This window comes from Harpia harpyja, chromosome 18, assembly GCF_026419915.1.
Source record: "Harpia harpyja isolate bHarHar1 chromosome 18, bHarHar1 primary haplotype, whole genome shotgun sequence".
Classification (NCBI taxonomy): Eukaryota; Metazoa; Chordata; class Aves; order Accipitriformes; family Accipitridae; genus Harpia; species Harpia harpyja.
Window position 1 is genome coordinate 23,220,518 of NC_068957.1, and position 20,944 is coordinate 23,241,461.

Here is a 20,944-nt window from a genome sequence, read left to right on the forward strand (position 1 = left end):
TGGAAAGCCGAGATCACAGATTATAACTTCTAAGAAATAGTGGAGCTATGGAAATATATTAATATGATCACACAAATACGCTTAGTGTGTCATTCCACACTCATCCACTATTAGGTTCTGAAAAAGAGATTAAGAAGTGTGCATCCTATCACTGTGAAAAGCATAAGACTGTATTGCTTTCAGTATATCAAACTGGAGTTTCACCCATATGGGTGAAGATAGATTGGTCACAATATTCTTGTGAAGTCAAGGAAATCTGAGGAACGTGGCTTTGTACCATATTATCCATGATTCCAGAAACTGTGCATCACATACTTACTGTATACTGACAGTCTGGAGCCATGAATATTTAAATGTTCTACTATTTCTCAACATATGCCAAAAACTCTTTTCAATAACAGAATTCTATGTTTCTTCAAAAATATTCAATTACCCCAACCCACAATAAGACCACAGAAGGGAATACATTTAGATTTCTAGACTAAACTAATTTGAAATTAGCAGACAATTCAATAACTTACTCAAGACCATTTCTCTGTAAGAATTCTCATTGCTCCTAAATGCCACAATTGGCTTAGACCTTACCACTGAAAGAGGATCTTGCTGTAAGATCATACTAGTGAAACTACATACTGGTTTAGTGTTTTGTGTAATAATTTCTTTTTATTTAATATGTAACTCAAACTTGATTAATATTAAAATAGCCTTTACCTTAACTGCTGTGAAGATTATTATGGCTACCTAACTGTTACAAATAGTGGCTCCATTACCATGAGAGATATTAGCACTACTGAATAGCGTTCTCAGTGCATAAATCCCAAGGACAACCAAAAGATCTTTTAATTGGTGGTTCTATTAAAACATTTCTTTGGAGGAACATATGCTCATAAAAGTAAAGACAGTACATCGCACACAGGTTAAGAATACCCTCCTTAACAGCAGTAAGCATTCCAGGAGGTACCAACAGTACATGAGGCAAATCCCTTTTACAGGCTCATGCAATTTAAGTACCAACTTCCCTCTTCCCCTGAACGGCCACCTGAAAACTACTGCCTGCAGTAAGATCACCCATCATCTCATTAACATTCACCGCCACAGAATGAAAACAAAAAATAATACAAGATGAGAACACAGAAAATCAGAACCATGCAATGGACTCTCCCTCAAAATATTCATCACTCATGCAAACTGAATGTCTGGTTCAGGTGTCCCATTTTTCAGCACCAATATAGCTTAGGATGGGTTATTCCATGTATCAGATTATTATAAAACAAAGAAAAATCGAAACAAAAGAAAAAAGTAGTCAGTGTTAGCTTTCCTTGGGCATAGTCCTTTCACTCATAAAGTACAAGACCAATTAGTAATTCTAATGGAAACACATTCATCTCAACTTTTCGAAATATGGCATGCATAGGCAGTAAGCAGTCTCTAGAACATGCAGAGCGGTCAAGATTGGCTAAAAATCTCTCACATTTCAGAGAATTCACAATTTAAGAGTTACCGTGAGGCGCTGTGTTAAGAAAGGCTTCTCGATCTTTTAACGACTATCATCTATCTCAGCATAGAGAATTAGCCATTCTAAGTAAGCCCAACACTTAACCCACCAAGAGGAGGAACTCAAGGGAATGTACTTAAATGATTTAATACTTTCTGAACACAAACACACAAAGAAAAATCATGGCTCCATTACTCTAACAATTGTGACGTCTTACAGGAATTCTTTCCAGTTCAACTTCTTGCAAGACCAATAGCTTAATTCATAAAACAATTTGAGATCTACCATCTGTTGTCACATATCATTACTCAATGAAAACTGCCCAGTACAGAGATAAGAAAAACATCTGAATGAGCAACGGAATAAAATAAAGACCTGAGCATATGCAGACACAGAAAAGATAGGTATCTGAATCCTTACTGCAGATGACCTTCTTCCAATTTGCCTAAAAGTAATAGTTGGTAAATACAAACTACAGATTACAGAAGTTTTTAGATTCCTCCTTGATGCTAAAACCTTAAAGACTAACATCTACAAATAGTACTTACTATCAGATGCAATGAGGTATCTCACCAGATACCCATCTCAGATGTCCTGACCTCAGTACTATAGTCCTACCACACTAAAATACCTCAGCAAAAAGCCATCAGGGTGAGGAAATTCAACCACGTAAAGAATGGTAGCTGGATGCTGTCCACCACTCTCTCCACTGACTTCTTCACACAGTATCAGCATAAGTACAAGGCCTCTATTTTTATCTCTATTGTGCTAAATATCTGGATCCAGCAAACATAAAAAAAAAAAAAACCCACACCTCTAGGACTGTCCGCTGCTTAAGCACTTAAGTATCATAGAATCTCCTACCCTAAAAGGAAAACCATTCTGCGCAAAGCCCTCATTGCAATTTAACCCCCCAATGAATCCCAGAACCTTTTAATTCAATGAGAAATTTTTTCTTCTATAATTCTGACAAAATATACTTAGGCCTTCAATACTGAAATTACCTACACAAATGTTCTTAGTACAAATATTTTGTGTAAGAGTTCTTCAACAAGGTCTTCTCATCTTTCCTTTTGTGAAGAATTTTGGGGTGATAATGATGAAAATACATGTAAAAATAGATGTGAACCGATTTAATTCCATCATATTGCTGAAAAGTACAGCAAGAAATGCAGCCTCCCCACCTATAAAGTGTTTAGGAAAACATTCCACCAGCAATTTACATCTGTGTCAGACAAATGAAAGCAGTGTCAGAACTTGCATTCTTTATGTTGAATCATCCAAAACCAACACAGAAAAGACAGATTATCTACCACAGTCAGCATTTTAATTGCTTTCAAATTTAATTTGTGTGAGTTTTTTCTTTTTAAATCCCTATGTCATACACCTAATCGCTAACAGAAAGATTATTTTGAAATCATTGCTTTCAGCTTCTCAGTATTTATGTGGGATACCTACCTTTATAAAACAGTGTTTCCCACCTTCCTGGGGAAGTGATCAAGCTTTTCTCAGATTACACCAGTAAACCCTTGTGCGTGTACGTATGTATACGCATACATGCACAGAAGCACAAGGCATACACACAGGGAGGGAAGCTGAGGTTCCTTAATGAATAAGGCAAAAGTTGCAAGCAACATGTCCCTCAAACTTTCAAAACCGATCGTGTCATAAATAGTAAACCTTTTCCCACTATTTCATACATTTACTTCTAAAGGGCAAGAGCTAAGTGAAGGCATTTAGCAGATCTGTAGAAAACATAGCAGGATTTATCTTGTCTGAAAGATTGGTCTGTACCCTGCTTTTAGGGAATACGGACCTACTGGTTATCTATGTTAATATCCTATGAATTCATATACTCTCATGCATTAATACTTTCTCATATCTTTATAAAGGAATTATTACATTCTCATGTAGGAATATCTGAAATCTCAGTCTCTAGAATATTCTTATTTTATTGGCATAGTGTATCTTAATCACGTACATCAGTAACTGAGTAAAGGGAAAACAAAAGCAATGTGTTATCAAACTCTCAGTGTTATCACCTGATACAAGAGTTGGTTTGTTGCACCTTTAGCAACAGTAATAACACACTGATAGATTGAACCCACTGTGGGAAAGTGCCTTAAGCAGGAAGATCTGCTTATAAAGGCATGACTTAAAAAAAAAAAAACAAAACAAAAAACACACCAACAACAAAAAAAAACCAAAAACAAAAAAAACCCACAGAATCTGCTTACAAAATAGAAAACATAGAAAACAGGGCTGTAGGCTCTTGGAGAGGTCAAGGCACAATTCTTTTGTATACTTAAGCTTAAAATATAAATATGTGATCATTTAAACATCTAAATTTAAGCAGAGTCTCACGCATAACTCAAAGGGAAACTTCCCAAACCAGGCACAGGACATTACCAAAGAGATGGCCCTTCTCTTTAGTTGGGCACTTGCATTTTCATATTAAAAGGCACAGTTTTGGGGTCTTTTTTTTAACCAGCAGTTAAGTATTCAAAAAAGAGAGACTGAGATACGTGAATAGAAGTATCTCACACGCTCATGACACCTAGCAATATGATGACAAGCACTTTTATAAAACACAATCTACAAATATATGTATTCTGTCTTTCAAACCATACTACTAGTGAAGCCAAATAGAGACACTCGCACTGCGTTGTTTATGAGAACTGGAAGAGAAAGTACTAACTGACTCAATTCTTGAACCTTAATAATTTAAAGTTAATATGGAAAATTATGGGCAAAGATTGGACAGAATAATTATCCTCTCATAAGAAAGATCACTAAAGCAAGACTAGAAATAGCACAACAAGCCTCTATTATTGCTTTCTGAACAAATACACAGATTTATCTTGTACCGCTATAGTACCTTCAGCAGTTTCATTGTCAGGTCCCATTTTCTGCTTATTCCATTCTCCCCTTCTCCTCATTCAAAACCATCCCTTTAACACATCATTCCTAATTAGATGATTAGTGCTTGGAAGGGCAGGAGATAAGTCATTTGCATAATTTAATCATAAAAAGAAGTTAAAGATACAGATTTTGCTGTTCGTTTGTACAATTATCTTCACCGGCCTGGGGGGCCGAGATATTAATGTGATTAAACAGTATTTCTGCAAACAGGCAACTGTGTGTCCTCTATTAAAGCAGAGCTGGAGGCAAATGAAAAATTAATTTTAGAAGACAATCAATTTTATTCTACATGACTGTAATAAATAACAGCCCATCTGCAGACAAGTCATTAGGCCCTGGGAGGCTACATGTGTCACAAAGTCTAAATGACATACAAGGCCGAATTTTCCACCAAAACCAGAATGAGTAATAAATAGTCCACCAACTGCCATCCCCTTTCAGAAAGTGCACAGGATTTCCCAGAAAAATCAGGTGCATGTGTAAAGTCCTAATCACTGACCACGATTTAAGCTTGTACAGTATTCAGAAATACAGGTACTTGGTGGTTTACCCTTCATCATGTTTTCAGTCTCAGCTTGAGGAAAGGTTAAAGTTTTTCCACCTGTATTAGTGAATACCAGTGATGAACAATCCCTTGTATTTTGTGAGACTTCTACTGCTTTGAAGCACAGAATGAATAGGCCTTGAACAGAACTGAAGTTTCTTACATACTAGTTTTCCCAATACTCTGCTGAAATAATTTTCAATTGAACAGTTATAAAAGAACAAGCCAATTTTAGCATGTCCAAGAATTGAATCAACAGCTACAAAAAAAAAAAACAAACAAGAAGTTTCTGAATTCTGCCTGCAAGAATAAATCAAGAATTGACTAAATAGCCAGGATGCTACCTACGATACAGTAAACCTTACGAAATGTACATGCTTATTAAGCACATGAATTATCAGTTTCCTACTTTTTAAACTGTTAAGGTTCATAATATTTTTCCCCACTACTCTTCACATGCAGCCACCTCCACTTAGAATATTAAATCCCCCTCCCTTGATTAAAAATAATCAAGATTAAGCATAATCATATTTCATATACTTGAGACTAAGTAAGGATTTCTGAATATCAGCAATGTACAACATATGCACAGTAACAAGTTTATAGTATTCACTCTAAGGAAAATATTTTGTATTTTAAACACTTCCCACAATGGGAAAAGTGAAAATTCCTATAGAAGTTTGCACAAACACGCTGTAAGCTCCTATTCTTGGCAAAAGTTCACCAGGCAATGCAAACATACATTTATTGACTCTTACTTCTTCTAGCCCGTGTAGTGCCTTTCATCAGAAGAATTCAAATACACAGAGATTCTTTACGTGAATGTTTTGGGGTTCCACTATGCACTTTCCCTATGTTTATTTTCTATATGAGTATATGGACTTAAGAGAGTAATTAATACCTATCCAAATATCACATTAGCTAAATATATAGGGGATACAACTGATTTCTGAAGGATCCTTTAATTATTCCACTTCTGAATTTGCACAGAATGTTTCCTGGTGTAGACCAAAGTGACTTACAGGTTAGTTCATGGATATGCATTTAGTTTTGATTGCTTTCTGTGCTCCTGATCCAAAACCACTGAAATCAATTGAAAGACTCTGGTTCTGCAACGGTTCCATTGCAGAATTTCATCTGCAATGAGGTCAAAAGGACAAAGCAATCTCCTTCACATGAGATCCAAAGCCTTCATGTTCATTCAGTCTCCTCTACAGTGCTGCATAGAAAGCTTACAGCCAAATATTAACACATTCTTTAACTGAGTTATTAACACTTAAAATACCTTCAGTGTTAAATCTCCTGTACTTTTTTCTTTCTATGCCATGACTCGGGTCAGTTTCTGACCACCACTGACTATCTCCATTTTAGGACCCTCAACAGCATCACTCCAAGATATAAAATGAACTGAATAGTAAGACTATCTGCTCTGAAAAAAGGGTGGTTGAAACCAGTGTTTCAGAATAGGACATTATGAAAAATCAACAGCAAAAAAAGGAAGTTTCCAATTTTGCCCACAGTCATATAACAGAACTAAGCAATCATCCTAAGCACCTAAATAAAAATATTCTTTGCCCATTTATTGTCCGTAGATTTGTTTACTATCACTCAAATTCTCATAGTGCTAGACATCAAAGGGGATTATTCTGGAAACAATGTGACATCATCAGATAAACTACTTTGTGTGCATAAGATGCTAAAAGAGAACTTCTAATCAGAAAGCAGAAAAAAAGAACAGCAGCATCAAAAACCCCTCCAAACAAAACACTTCCCCCAAAATAAGTGTTTAGAGGTTAAAAAAAAAAAGTTTACAAGGCCAGAGGATCTACTAAAGCCCTGTATCAAAACAGGGTCAAGAATATCTTAAGGAACTTTTTAAACCTTGAAAAACAACTGAATGACCATTCAACACAAATGAAACCTGCAATTGTTGTCTACAATGGAATGCTATTTGTGTCTTTAGTTATTGTCAATGACAGATCAATCTAGACGACAGGGGAAAGATGATGCTGTGTAGCCACATAGCCACAAGTACCTGAAGGTGTCAAAGAGAAATTCCAGGGCAGCAGAAGATGGAGGGGAAAACTATAATTGCAGAATAGGCACAACAAGAAATTCTGCAATACATTCAACGTACTCCCTATACAGTGTACAGATCATCAGCTCCCTTGCAGCAATTGCTGTGGTCGTATCAGCCTATTGTGCACCCACTGCACACAACGCACAGCAACTTCAACCTTTCTTGGGATTCCCTTGCCTGACTGTGCCCATGCTAAAAGACTGAATTGTTCAAGCACACTATCTGCAGTGCAGGCCGCCTAATACCCAGAAATCCCAGACAAACATACTGCATCTACCAACCCAGCCTCCCTGTTCCTCCTTTCTTCTCCCTGTTTCTCCTTTCTTCTACCTGTAAATCAATAACCAACTCCTATTTACACTTTGTGAGATTCAACTTCACTGTGAGCCAGCAGCAGGTGGGCATAAGATGTTCTGTGTGATGTTCTTACTTCTTTCCTTCCCGCCCCGAAAGCGGACAGACAGAGCACCTATTACTACCTAACACTAGCAGGACTATAGCTTCCAAATAACCACGTCTCCTCCTGAAATCATCAGCCCATCTCAGAGAGCTAAGAGGCACTAGGAGCATGGCTACATTCACATACCTTTTGAAACATGTAGGTAGAGGACAACCAGCATAAGCAAGTCTCCTACTTCTGTTTGGCTGACAAACATTAGAAAAGTAGTTACACAGAAACAGACAAACTTGTTGCATTGACTTCTCCTAACCTACAGCAAGACCTACCTAACTACACTTACAGATGCAATATAAAAACAAAAATCATTTAGACTCTAATACAATGCACTATTTAAATCAAATGCAGTGCTGGTAGAATAATCCCTAACCTAGCTGACTTACATGCCAGACTTAGCAGCAGAGATGCTCAACCCTGCCAGGCATTTCACTTGCTCTTAATAGCTAAGTTTGGAAAAAAAACAACAAAAATATAGAGCTTATACTATCACAAACTTCACATAAATGGGTAAAGAAAAAAAAAAGTTCTTATAAAGAGTTTCTGTCTGGCATAAGAACTCAGTCGCTCAGCTTATCTTCATTCAGAGAACATGAACTCTTAAAATGTATTTAACAGTCTACTGCTGCATTCTGAACTACTCTACAACAGTCACTGCATTACTCAGTAAAGATGCCTACAATAAATACATCACAAATATTTGTTTTGTTTCCATACCAACATGAATACAGATTCTCCCAGTATAACAAAGGGTTAAATTTTTCAGTCAGTAAGCTAAAATCATAAACCTTTAAGGATGAATAACTGAGAAGATGGAACAAACAGTTTTAGGACTGCTGGTTGGGGGGGGCAGAAAAATTTTAAAGAAAGCATATTAAAAAAGGCAAGATAAGTGAATGATCAAAATCCCCTCTAGCTTAGCATGAAGGGAGAAGTATTTCACAAAATTGCAAGACAGAAACTTTCTCGAGTTCCAGCAGGAAGAAACAGATTTGTTCGAACCAAAAATCAGCTGTGCAACAAGTAAGGCAATTTATAAAAACAGACCAGAAAGAAGTGACAGTGATTATGGTTCTGATCCAAGACAAGAAATCTTAGTTCTAGTGTATGATAGCAGGATCAATTAACCTTGCTAAGCACTTCTGACTATGAGAGAGAAGAAGGTTTGCAGCATCTTACAGTAATCATTCTGGCCAAACCTATTCTGAGGGCTCCTTCTAAAAGGCAAACCGTGGCTGCGAAAACCGAGAGCAATGCATCACCCTTTCCATGCAGGTACAGCCTGGAGTCAGAGCGCAGCACGCTACTGTGCCACGCACACATGTAATGCAGTGGGGAGCAAATGCTATATACAGCATGTTTAGCAAGTCTCACAACGAGAGCACAAAGTGCACTGACAGATCACTTTGTTATTTAATTCTCTGCAAAACAGTCAGAACAACCTTGGACCAGGCAAAAATGATTTCTTAATGATGAGATGCTCAACTCAAGGTATTTTGAGAAGTCACCTATCAGATACATGAACGGCCATATAAAAAACACCAAATAAAGCCTTACAAGCCAACAAAAAACCTCCACAGACCTACAAATACACATTTCAATAACAAACTCATGCAATAGAGAAAACACAACCCTGAGTTCACTACCTTAGCTGCTGTTTCAGTATTCATATTCTGCTGTTTTCTAACTGCCAGCATTTTACTGCCTTGTTCTCTTTCAGTTTTTTGTTGTTGGTTTTTGGTTAGCAGGGGACGTTTGGGGGGGTTTGTGTTGTTTTTTTAAACATGTACTTTAAGTCTCACAGGAAAGACTTGACTTTTTTTCCTACTTTATTTTTCAGTATTATCTCAGAAGCTTTTTAGAAAGTTGCCCTCCTTCAGCACACAACATTTAAAAGTATGAGGACAAGAAGAGGCAGCTCCAGAGACCTGCAGCAGTGAAGTGAGGTGTCTTCATCAACTTCGCAAAAAACCAACAGGGATAATGTTTCACAGACCCAGGACATTTCCTGATTAACTGTTATAAAAACAGTCCATTAGCTATTGTGTAAAACTTGCACTAGGCAAAAACAACTGTTACATGTGTAAGAAAAGGCATAATGTATAGTATTTTATATATACTGATTAGAAGTTTTAACTGAAACTCAAAATATTTTTTTCTTTAAACTAGCTTGATCTTCTTAATTAGCAACTCTTAAATTACTGTAACATACAAGTAACTAAATCCCCCTACAGGTACAATGTCTGTGCTAAGAGCTTTCTTACAGACACTTCCCCCCTGCCCTTTAAATTACAAATATACAAATATGCCTTCTCAGGTAGCAGTAGGGAAAAAGAGAAAAAGACAAGTCAGCTCATCAGCACACACATACAGGATTTAAAGAAATAATTTGAGACAAGAAAAAGCACAACCTGAATATGACACGGTTGATTCACAGAGGGTTACAACTCACACTCTGCTCCAGCGAGGACAAACACAACAGCAGTGACGACGTCAGTGGCTAGCTGTGACATCTACTCATGGCTTCAACAACTGCCACGCAATCCAGTCATCCCAATGAATGCCAATAAAATCTGTCTTCCACAGCACAGTTATTTCTACTCTGTAAACTGGGTGCCCAGAGAGGCTGAGAGTCTCCACCCTTGGAAATACTCAAAATCCAACTGGACACAGCTCTAGACAACCAGCTCTAGCTGACCTTGCTTAAACCGAGGAGTTGGACTAAATGATCTCAAGAGGACCCTGCCAACCTCAACAATTCTGTCATTCTGCGAAACACATTAGAACCAGAACTCTGTACACATATAGTGTGAAATAATTTTGATTAATTTTTTCAATAAAGTGCTCTGTTTTAATTCCACGTCCACACAGGTTTAGCAACAGGAGAGAAAAATTACTCAATGTTCTGTTGGCTGAAAGTACCATGAGGGCATCCCAAGCTAAAAGTTCTCTTGCCACAGACTGGACGGAAATAAAATTACATGCTGAGAATGTTACTCACTCACATGGCTATGAGAATTATCAAAAAAAAAAATTAAAGACTTTTAGTAAGGACACCACGATAGCTCATATAGCTAAGTTCATTTAGGAAATTTCGTTCTTGTCCATAGCAAATGCAATTCAAACTGATTTCTGGATTATTCCAAAGCCTCTCTCTTCATAAATACGTATACAACATTTTCCAAAAAACAAAGTTATTTCTATGGTTTGGGAGAGAGGCTTTGGAATAATCCAAACATTTAGTTTAAATTGCATTATGTATATGTGTGTATATTATATCAATCAATATGTGTGTGTGTATGACATAAATCCCATATTAAACTTCCACCTTTATTTACAGGGTAGCTGAAACGTTTTATTCGATACAATACGAATACTGTGATCACAGGAGCCTATGGCTGGGAACAACAGTGAGGAAGACTAGTAACAGTGAGTCCAAAACTATGTGGAAAAACAGTATTGAGATTCTTTCAACTAAAAATCAGAGCTACCTCTGTTCAAAACACTATTAGGACTTAAAGGGGTTCATCCTACCAGAAACAAACAAACAAACAAAAAAATGTAGAGGTGGCATTCAAAAGAGTAAGCACAACCTTCTGTCATGAAGAACATTTCTGCTTCTTTGCACAGGAAACCCTTAACAGTCTTACAAGCTGGTGAGATGTATCAGGTTGAGTCTTCAATAGAGTAACTGAAAGGGAAGTGCACTGATGATGCAAAACATGACATATTTCAGTACATTCTAGTCACAAACAGACTAGACTGCACATACTTTAAGACCAAATAGAACAGATAATATCTTCATTCTAAAAATATACTTTTTACCCAAAGCCCCCAAAGTAATTTTTCCTTTGTTTTTCCCTATTTAACAAACAGGTATTCAGGCAAAATAATCTATTTCATAGAAGGAGCACAATAAAAAAAAAAAAATCATTACAGGAGATGATCTCAAAATTCCAGGTCCACCCTACACTTTATACATCACACACAACTACAGCTAGTGTTGAAGGCAACTGAACTTGTGAACTGAAGTGGAAAAAGACTTCAAAATATTTAAGATTCTCACCTGATTCACTAATACAATACATCACAGAAGCTACCCAGTTCAAGGAGGACAGAAAACTATGAATTGCGGGAAAAAATCTGAAGGAACATATATTAAGGATCTTTTCAATACTTAAATTCCTATTGTATATTATAAAATACATTTCATTTCAATCCTTTGGTGTCTATGTGCCAAAAGCTTAACGAATACTGTCACTAGAAACCTTCAATTAATGACAATATTAATGGAGCTTTATGTAGCATAGATAATAGAACACATGCATAATATAGCTAGATACCTCAAGTTTTACACATTACTAGTAAAAACCCCATTAATAAAGAATAATCCAATAAAAGCACTGTTTGTGATGGCATTACCATACTTTTTAGTATAAGTAAAAAGAGTCTCCCTCCTAAATAACTACTAAATGCTTAGGGTTCTAACATATTGCTGCAAGCTATAATGGTTATAACTGTTAATCCAATACACCTTTTATACAAACCCATAAACACACGAGTGGAAAAATAGCACAGATGTTCATCTCTAATGCAATTTCCATTCAATTTCCTAAGTGCAGTCCCTGTGTGCAAACTAGCTTAACGTTATGTTTAGCTTGCAAATTCTTTTAATAAATAATGAATGCAATAAAACTGGTAGATCAATGGCAAGCTGAGAAATCATAAAAAAAGCCTTTTGTGCTCATGCTGTTGCCGATTTCAAACTTTAATCCAGCGACAGATCGATACTACTTTTTCTTTTTAACCCATCACATAGATAGCAGATAGACTAGATGTAGGTTAAATGCTGTTACCAGATATCAATTTCCAGAAACTTGATAAGATCAGACACAATTGCAATCAAACATTTTATACCTTAACATATACACAACAATATACACTGGTAAATATTGCACTTTAAGTCACTGTACAGTAATAAAGCAAGCACTATTCATTAGTTTTGGTTCTTACTTTTTGGGGAAGTGGTATTTGTAACTGAGCCATGAAAGGCTCTGACAATATATTTTAATGAGCAAAATGGGCTTAGCAGGTCAAGATGAACTGACAAGGAAATATAATCTCCCTACACTTGCTAGTGACAATAAACTTTATATGCACACACAAAACAACAATATTGCTGTGTTACCAAAAAGAAATGAAAGCAAACAAATGTATGTCTTACAGGATTCAGATATTGGAACCTTCTGGGGTAGGTATCAAAGTGCATTAGTTAATAGGTATCGGTGTTTCTTACAGGTTGTAGAACAGGGGGAGAAGGGAAACCCTATTACTAAGTCACTTTGGATAACCGTGCTTTACCAAGAGGGAACAAAGTTCAAAAGCATGTAGCCCCAAGGGACAATTCTAATATCAAGCAGGATAAATCTAAATCACTAAGAATCATTACTAACTAATGTACTTGTGCTTGGTAATGCATGTTTAATCGTAACATATTAAAATCTTGCCTCAGCTTACACCAAAGGAACACATCACAGACAGCAGTAACTCTGAAGTATCCTCATAATGTTTGTTTCTGCTATTAGCTTTGTTTACATAAATAATCATTAAAATGCTGCACTTCCATACACCTACAGAGTTTTATTACATTGATAATCACATGAAGAACTTACGAAAGAAACTAGATGGGCACTTTCTATGTATTTTAAAGTAAGGATTTGGATAATTTTGTTCGTAACTTCAGAAAATCCAAAATTATCATTCCCGGAACAGGCACGTAAAACCTTAAAGATCCTACACTGAGCAAGAACAAGGTCAGACCCAAAAACTTAGTACCCATTTGAAAATGGCATATACACGTAATTCTCTCAAACACAGGTTTTAAGTATGTCCCACCTTTGACGAGAAAGGCTCAGATCCCAGAAACATTTCTAAGTTCTTTGCCCTTGTTCTGGCAAACTTCCACTGGCATGAAAGGGAGGTTCACCTTAGCAAAGTCAAAATAGGGACTTTATGGCCCACATTTCAACACATTTTTAATATTGATACTGACAAACAGCTCTTGCACAACGTGAACTCCAGCCTGTAAGCAACGAAATAAGATAGAATTCTTTAAAACATCTCAGAGTGCTCATTTTAAATATTTTGTGCAAAATTACCAAGGTAGGTAGATACTAATTTCTCACTCTAAGGCCACTGCCATACAACAAAACATGATTTTCTAATTCAGTGATTTTTGCTGTGCTCCTCAGTTCTACCAAAGTTGATTTTCACCTGCCTTTAAACAAATGCATACACACAAACAGAGGCTGCGTGTCCAACCGTAGCCCCAGTGTGAGAATAATTTCCCATCTACAGAGCTGGTCACTTCTGGAGGCTTTCTAAGTATAATGCTATTGCCACACATTGATATATTGGTGAAAGAAAGGCAAATATAACAATGCTAAAGCTTAAACTCATTTGAATAAACTGTGAATTTCTATTACATATATTGTTTCCTTTATCAAATTGGAACTACTGGAGCAAGAATACCAAGAATGCCAACATAAATCTAGATCTGTTACAGCCAGTTTCTCCAATTTATTCTCAGAAGCCTTAATGACAAAAAGTCAAAGTTCTTCTGTTTGGAGAAGAGATTAGGAAAAAGAACATTTGTGATAATTTTTAACATTAAACTTAAGCGTCGTATTGGAAGAGAGCAGTTTTAACAAAATGATTGAAGCAAATCACAAAATACTATTTTAATCTTCTAAAGAAAAACAAGGAAGACCACAAGTGGTTTAATAAACACTAAGGAATAAAAGCCAATAAAAACTGTGCACAGCCTACGTGGGAAATAGATCTTCATTATTCATGGCAGAGTACTTTACACTTTGTGCAATCTTTTCCAGAATTTAAAACCGTTCCACAAAGACACATTCCAGCCTCTTTTATGATTTGCGTTCCACAGGTTCTGCTCCAAGATAATGGATACCAGACTATACAGATCAGAAATAAACGGTGATCGACAACTTTTCTAACATTTCTGGCACTAAATGGTTAGTAACAGAAACATAATAAACAAGTATTCCTATTTTAAGTCTAACAGATGTTGGATTCAGACACATTTAACTTTAAAAAAAAAATTAATAAGAATGAAAAAAAACAGGGGAAAAGCCTTTCTTCAGCCTGTAATCAATTTGGACACAATGATATTCTATTTATAGCAACACTTTTAACATGTTCTAGTCTTATATTATTTATTCGGATCATTCCTATTACAATGAAATATTAATGTTGAGAAAGTGGTTACTCTATTAAGGAGCTATCCTATGTTTAGATTTTAATATTGATCTCCACTATTTTGGAATAATTAATCATTCTGTATGAAACTGTATTTTTCTGACTTTGTGTTATAATATGATCAGAAGTTTAGCATCTTCCCCAGAATGATGCCATGATTAAATTTATATTTTGACCTATTCCTAAAGGCAATTTAGTTATTCCAACAGAAGGGGGAAAAGGGGATACCGCCACTTTAAAAGCTTCAATCTCTTTGACATTGCTGGCAGTGTATGGGAACATTAATGCATCTGTCATGATAACAAGCTAAGAATAACATCTAGACATCAAACCGAGCAGAGAATCCATCTGAAGTGATTCATTCAGATCTGTCTCATTGATTTATTAAACACAGGGCAACATCTGCAGCCTCACAGAGCCGCTTGGCAAAATTAATGCAAGATCAATTCAAATGGAAAAAAGTGCAAAAGAGATAAATCAAAACACAATTTGCATGCAGTTCCACAATCAGGCTTATTGGGTGCAAATGCTCAATTTCCCTCCCAAAGCAAATGAGTTTAAATGTTGTTTTATCTTTGTAGAATTGTGTGATTTGGAGTGACAGTGAAGAGTTCTGCAGGTTGAAATGGTGAAAAGAAAAAAAGGAGAAGAAATGCTTGCAAAGACCTTTTGAATATGCAACAAGAATATCATTAATACCTAATTGTTTAGCTTTTTTGTCTTTGCTACAAAAACACAGTATTTTTCAGTTGTAGAAGTCTCAGTAGAAAATTACATATGTATTATGCATATACACATGCAGGAAACATACAAATACTCCATTTTGGAGGAAAAGCATGTTACACTTTAAATGGGGAGCTCTATTGCTATGTAAAAAGAAGGAAATTTTAATCAAGGCTTCTCCAGATTAGATATCCATCTGATGAAAATATTCAAGTATTTTAGTAGTTTTGAACAAGCATAGACTTTCAAGATGCCCAAAAAGAAAGAGGTATTTTTGCAAAAGTATAATTAATCTGCTCGGAAAGTGGAAAAATTCCTTTCTGCATCTCTAGCAGAATCCACTATGCTGGTGATCTCTCATGAGAATGTTTTAAGTGAGTCTCCTCTCCAAGGAAGAAAAAGAAATTGAGAAATTGATCCTTTTTTTATTTTAACATGCTAGCGCCTCCAAAATTCACAAGTTTGGCTAAATCTGAATGCATACTAAATATTTACTTAGTCAAAGAAGTTTATATGATCAGATGTCCACATTTAAAAATCAATATACAAGGAAGCGCTGTGCAGTGCTACATGACTGGAGTGCTTTAATTATAATCTTGACATCATTCTCCTAATAAAAGACAGAGTATTGCTGACTATAGGGTAGCTTTTAATAGACAACATGACTAGACCTTCATTATCTCATAAAATAAAATCTCTGCATTTACTGCTTAAATTCATTTCTAAAGCCTTTTACTGTTTGTGAATAGCCAAAGTAATATAAAATATTAGCTTAACTGGATACTTGAAATCATAAAAAATAAGCCATGCGCCGAAACATTGTTTTCTGGGAAATACTCCTACTATTCACTGAATAATCCAGACCAACACTATGCTTTTTCAGTAGCCAACAGCATCCATCAAACAGAAACCCTGTAGAATAGGTTATGACCATGCTCATATAATCCTAATTTTAGGGATTGATATATTTACCATCATAAAAGCATTCTTACTGCAGTTTTAAATTTCATTTTTAAATAAAACCTCATTATAGTTTTCTACTTTAAGTAAACGTTATGCTTTACTACTAAAATTAAGCATGTGTCCATAATTTAAGTAATATTCTAAGGTATTGCAAATTAGTAACTAAATTTTGTAAATATGTTGTACTCACTATGCACTTGAAGATGCTACCTGTAATGAAATGAACAGTTAGTTTCATTTTACAAACCTTGCTTCCAAATTAGATTACATGATGATGGCTAACGACAATCAAAGTTAGGAACATTTTGTTTACACGTGAATGAAAATTATACATGTAGTGTTTAAAAAAAAGCCACAAAGGTCAAAGATGCTAGATATAGGGAACTAGCATTACATACACAGAACATAAACATACAAAAAAAAAAATTTTTCACTTACAGGTATATTTCTCTGCAGCTCTTACGAGCTCTGTAGATAAGCTCAACTAAAAAAAATGCAATAGAGTAAGCAGGAGAAGTAAATTTTATGTTTTTTTCAATTATATATAATCGATGGTTCACATTCCAATTAAAAAAAATAATTAAAAGCATACGCTAACATTAGAGATGTTGACTTTTAGAAGTCTACTAACATTGAAAACAATGATAGCCAGCATTTCTTATTGCTTTTTCTGGCAGCTCTTGAGTTTAATGAAGTATTTCTACAGTATTCAAATATATATATATAAATATCCATAAATTAAAATATATTACAAAATATACGTTCAGGCGTGAAAGTAATGCTTGAGTCATGCAGTGGAACAATACGTATCGAATGGTTTGCTTCTAAAAAAACCACATTTTTTCAAGACTTTACTTCCCAGGTATAGAACCTAAATACTGTACGTATGTATAGCTGTAACAATTCCACTGTGTTTTGTTTGGTACCATGCACTGCAGTGGTTCCCAGGTCACTTCACAGGAAACAAAAATTAGATCACTCATGTATTTAGCTATTTTTATCCAACATTCTCACCCATTAAGTGTGGGCTGTTCGAGGAAAAAAAAAAACCTGTAAATAAAATGACATATTAAGCGTTCAATTAGCACGATGGATACAATTAACATTGTTAAGTTACCATACTTGAGAAAAGTTTTATCTGTGCTGATAACACTTATCATGCATTACACCTGAAACCATGAATGCAAAATACATTGGTATCAGTAGGTTATTCGAACCAGTGGCATTTTCAAGAGATATAAACAAAGGTTGGGTGATGTTTCAATAAATGAAAAACGTTTTAGGAAACGTAAAGGGATCTGCTATTCCTGAACAGGTAAAAATACTAGGCATCATGAGGTAGGGAGAGCTTGCTCTTACACACGTGTTGAATGTACTTTCTCAGTTGAGAGCTTTGACTCCATTCAGACATATTTCTGCCCTATTAGATCCCCCCTCAACAGTGCTCTTGCCGTATCTTCAGCCTTTGACCAGGTCTTCGTTCCACTGACTGCTCCTTTCAGACCCTCTTAGAGCATCACTCGGCTCCTCACTTACAGCTCCCCTGGCCTCCCTTCTCAGCTGCTCCTTGCATTACTTATTCCCTTATCCTATCAGGGCCATAAGTCTTTGTCAAAGGAAAAAAAAAAGTGAAATACAAGTTTTAAACATTTAACACTTGAGCATTTCTGGATCTTAAATCATTGGTTGTAAGAAAGCAGAAATCATCAGTTCACATCTAAAGGCTGTATCACCAAATCAGATCCCACATTTCCCCAAGGGAAAACTTTGGCACAGTCACAGAAATTAAAAAGACATACTTCTTTAACGGTGAACTTTCATGCTAGTCGAGTTTCAGAAACATTTCAGAGAAGCATTTACATGTTAAACGTGTCCCTTAGTAATCTTACATTAATTCTATTCAAATACATTAGTCCCAGACCTTACTTGCAACACCATCGTTTTAATGAGGCAGTAGTTGTGATGTCACAGAGGTGCATGACATCGAAATAAATAGGCAGCAGGAGAAGGTGTTACAGAAACAGAACACGAGCAAGAGAAAAAGCACATACTTCAAATAAACATATCTAGGAATTGAGTGCAAGCATCTCTAAAATGTCACCTGTAACATAAAATAATTTGAAACAAACCAAATACTGCTACTCAAGAATGAACATCAAGTCTGCTCCTGCTTAAGCTCACATCAGCAAGAACAGGATCAGGCCCCAGATTAGAGCGTACTTAAGGTGTCATTAAAAAAAACCCACCCAACACGTTCAGTGCCAAGCAGTTAGAACTAGTGACACCAAAACCAAAGTTACCAAATATTTGCATGCTGCAAGTCTGATATCGCACTCAAAGCTGTCTGAAACAACCTCTGTAAAGAAAGTTTCCTGCCAGGCAGAAAGCCGGAGCACACTGGAAGGCAAATGTTTCTGGAGAGGTCCCTCACGAACTGCTCAACTAGGAAATGCCATCTCGGAGCACCCCGTCTTACATGCTATCCCACTGCACTAGGTACTTCTCCTCAGCCCCGAGAGGGTTTTTGTGTTTATTAGATCATTATCATTTCTAAAGGCAGCAGCTACGAGGTCACAAACCAGGATTATAACCCCAAGAACGAAGGACCCAGCAGGGATCTCCCATGAATACAACCCGCTCCGGGCTCAGCGATTTAAGCACGGCAGGGCAGGGGCTACGGCCACACCAGACCTCTCGCTCGCGTGACGTAAAATCACTCCGGAACGATAACGAGCAACAGTTTGCCCGTCCGCCGCCCAGCCTCCCCCGGCGGGCATCTGCCGGCCGGCCGGCCGCCGCGCCGCAGCCTGCGCTCACCCCCTCGGGAGCGAGGGATCCTGAGGAGAATTGGAAGTTTCAGCGGAAGGAAAATAATAAGAGAAAACTTTGGGGTTTTTTTTTTGTTTGGTTCGGTTTAAGAGCGTACAGGGCAACTATCAGCTTTCCCCGCGAGGGGAAAAGTTTGAAGACCGGCCCGCCGCTCGGCGGTCCCAGCACATCTCGGGGGGTTGAGGAATCCTGCAAAGTTTTCCACGCCGGCACCCGCGGCCGCGCCGCTTCGCCGCCCCCGCCGGCGCCCACCGCCGCGCCTCAGCCCCCGCTCCCCCAGCGGCGCCCAGGCCCGGCCCGGGGCTGCCCCGCCGAGGGCGGCGGGTGGCCGCGCAGCGCCCGGAGGGTCGTCGCCGTCCCCCGTCCTCCTCCCCCGACACTTCCCCCCACACGCACAGCGGGAGCCCGCGGGGAGAGGAGAGGGGAAGGGACGGGACCCGGCACCCCCCCCCCCCCCCACACACCGCCGGGCACGGCTCCCCGCGGGCCGCCGACCCCCCCAGCGGCCGGAGCGGGGCGGGCGGGCGGAGGAAGAGCGAAGTTTTGCGGCTCACCTCGCGTTGGTGCAGTCGTTGTACAAAGTTTCGAAGTCCTTCCTGGTGATGAGCTTGCAGCGGTTGACGCCGGGCTGGATGGCCCCCAGCCCCCGCAGGATGCGGACCTGCTCCACCGTGCACACCACGGGCGATATATCCAGCCGCTTCAGCTTGGTGTAGACCGTGTGCAGCCCTCCCACCAGGTGCTTGAGGAAGAGATCAAAGACCTGCGGCAGGCAGATCAGCTCCTGCCCCTCCACGAGGAACGAGGCTACCTTCACCCCGTGCAGGTCGACCATCTTACACTCGTTGCCGCCGCCCCCGCCGCCGCCCGCGCCGGCCCCGCCGCCACCGCCGCCGCCGGCGGAGAGGAAACTGTTGACGAGGCTGTTGGTGAGGCGCGGGGACTCCGCGGGGCTGGAGTACAGCGGGTCCGCCCGGAACAAACCCGCCGAACCCCCCGCGCCGCCGCTGGAAGTTGCGGCGATGACGGGCGGCGCGGAGACAGCCATGGCCAGCCTGGCTCCCCGCCGCGGCTCGCCTCAGCCCCGCTCCCCTCAGCGCGCACTCTCGCCGCGCTCTTTGCGGTACTACTAAAAACAGAGCCGCGCGCCCGCCCTCCCACACGCAGCGCCCGCCGCCAGCCGCGCGCCCAGACCCCTCCCCAGCGCCGCCGGGTGGATGGGGGGGTGGGGGGGGGGGAAGAGTGACAGCGCCCTCCAGCCAATGCGCCCCGCCCGCCTCCAGCGCGGCCTCGGCGAGTGGCTGCCGGGCTGGGCGGTGGGGCGGGGCGGGGCAGGGCGGCGCGGCGCCGGCCGCAAGCACCTGGGCCGCGGGAGCGTGAGGCGGCCGGGGCCGGGTGGAGGTTGCCGGCGGGGTGAAGTGGGCGCCGGCCTCGCGGGTGGGGGTGTGGGGGTGTGTGAGGAGAGCCCGCCCGCTTCGCGCCTCTGCCGGGCTCCCGAAAACTCCCCTCTGCTGCGCCGCGGGGTAGGAAAGTTTCGGTGAGCTCTCCCTGGGCCGCGAGGGGATCCCGCGGGCGCTGGCCCGGCGCTCTGAGGGAGAGGAGGGCAGGGCTGGGGCCGGCCCCCTTTCCCAGGTGGTTTCGGCGGTCGCTGCG

The 20,944-nt window shown here is 39.3% G+C and overlaps 1 protein-coding gene across 4 annotated transcripts in view; it reads right to left on the reverse strand.

Moving 5' to 3' along the window:
• The window catches only part of DACH2 (dachshund family transcription factor 2), a 314,287-nt gene extending 293,821 nt beyond the window's left edge, over positions 1–20,466 (reverse strand). For 2 of the 4 annotated variants that reach the window (XM_052813357.1, XM_052813354.1), the window contains exon 1: positions 19,846–20,465. In XM_052813357.1, coding sequence (XP_052669317.1) covers positions 19,846–20,339 — 494 coding nt within the window. In that variant the 5' untranslated portion in view covers positions 20,340–20,465. Of the gene's footprint in view, positions 1–19,845 lie in introns of all 4 variants that reach the window. The other 2 variants (XM_052813355.1, XM_052813356.1) reach the window with 2 other exon arrangements.
• Positions 20,467–20,944: the final 478 nt, after the last annotated feature.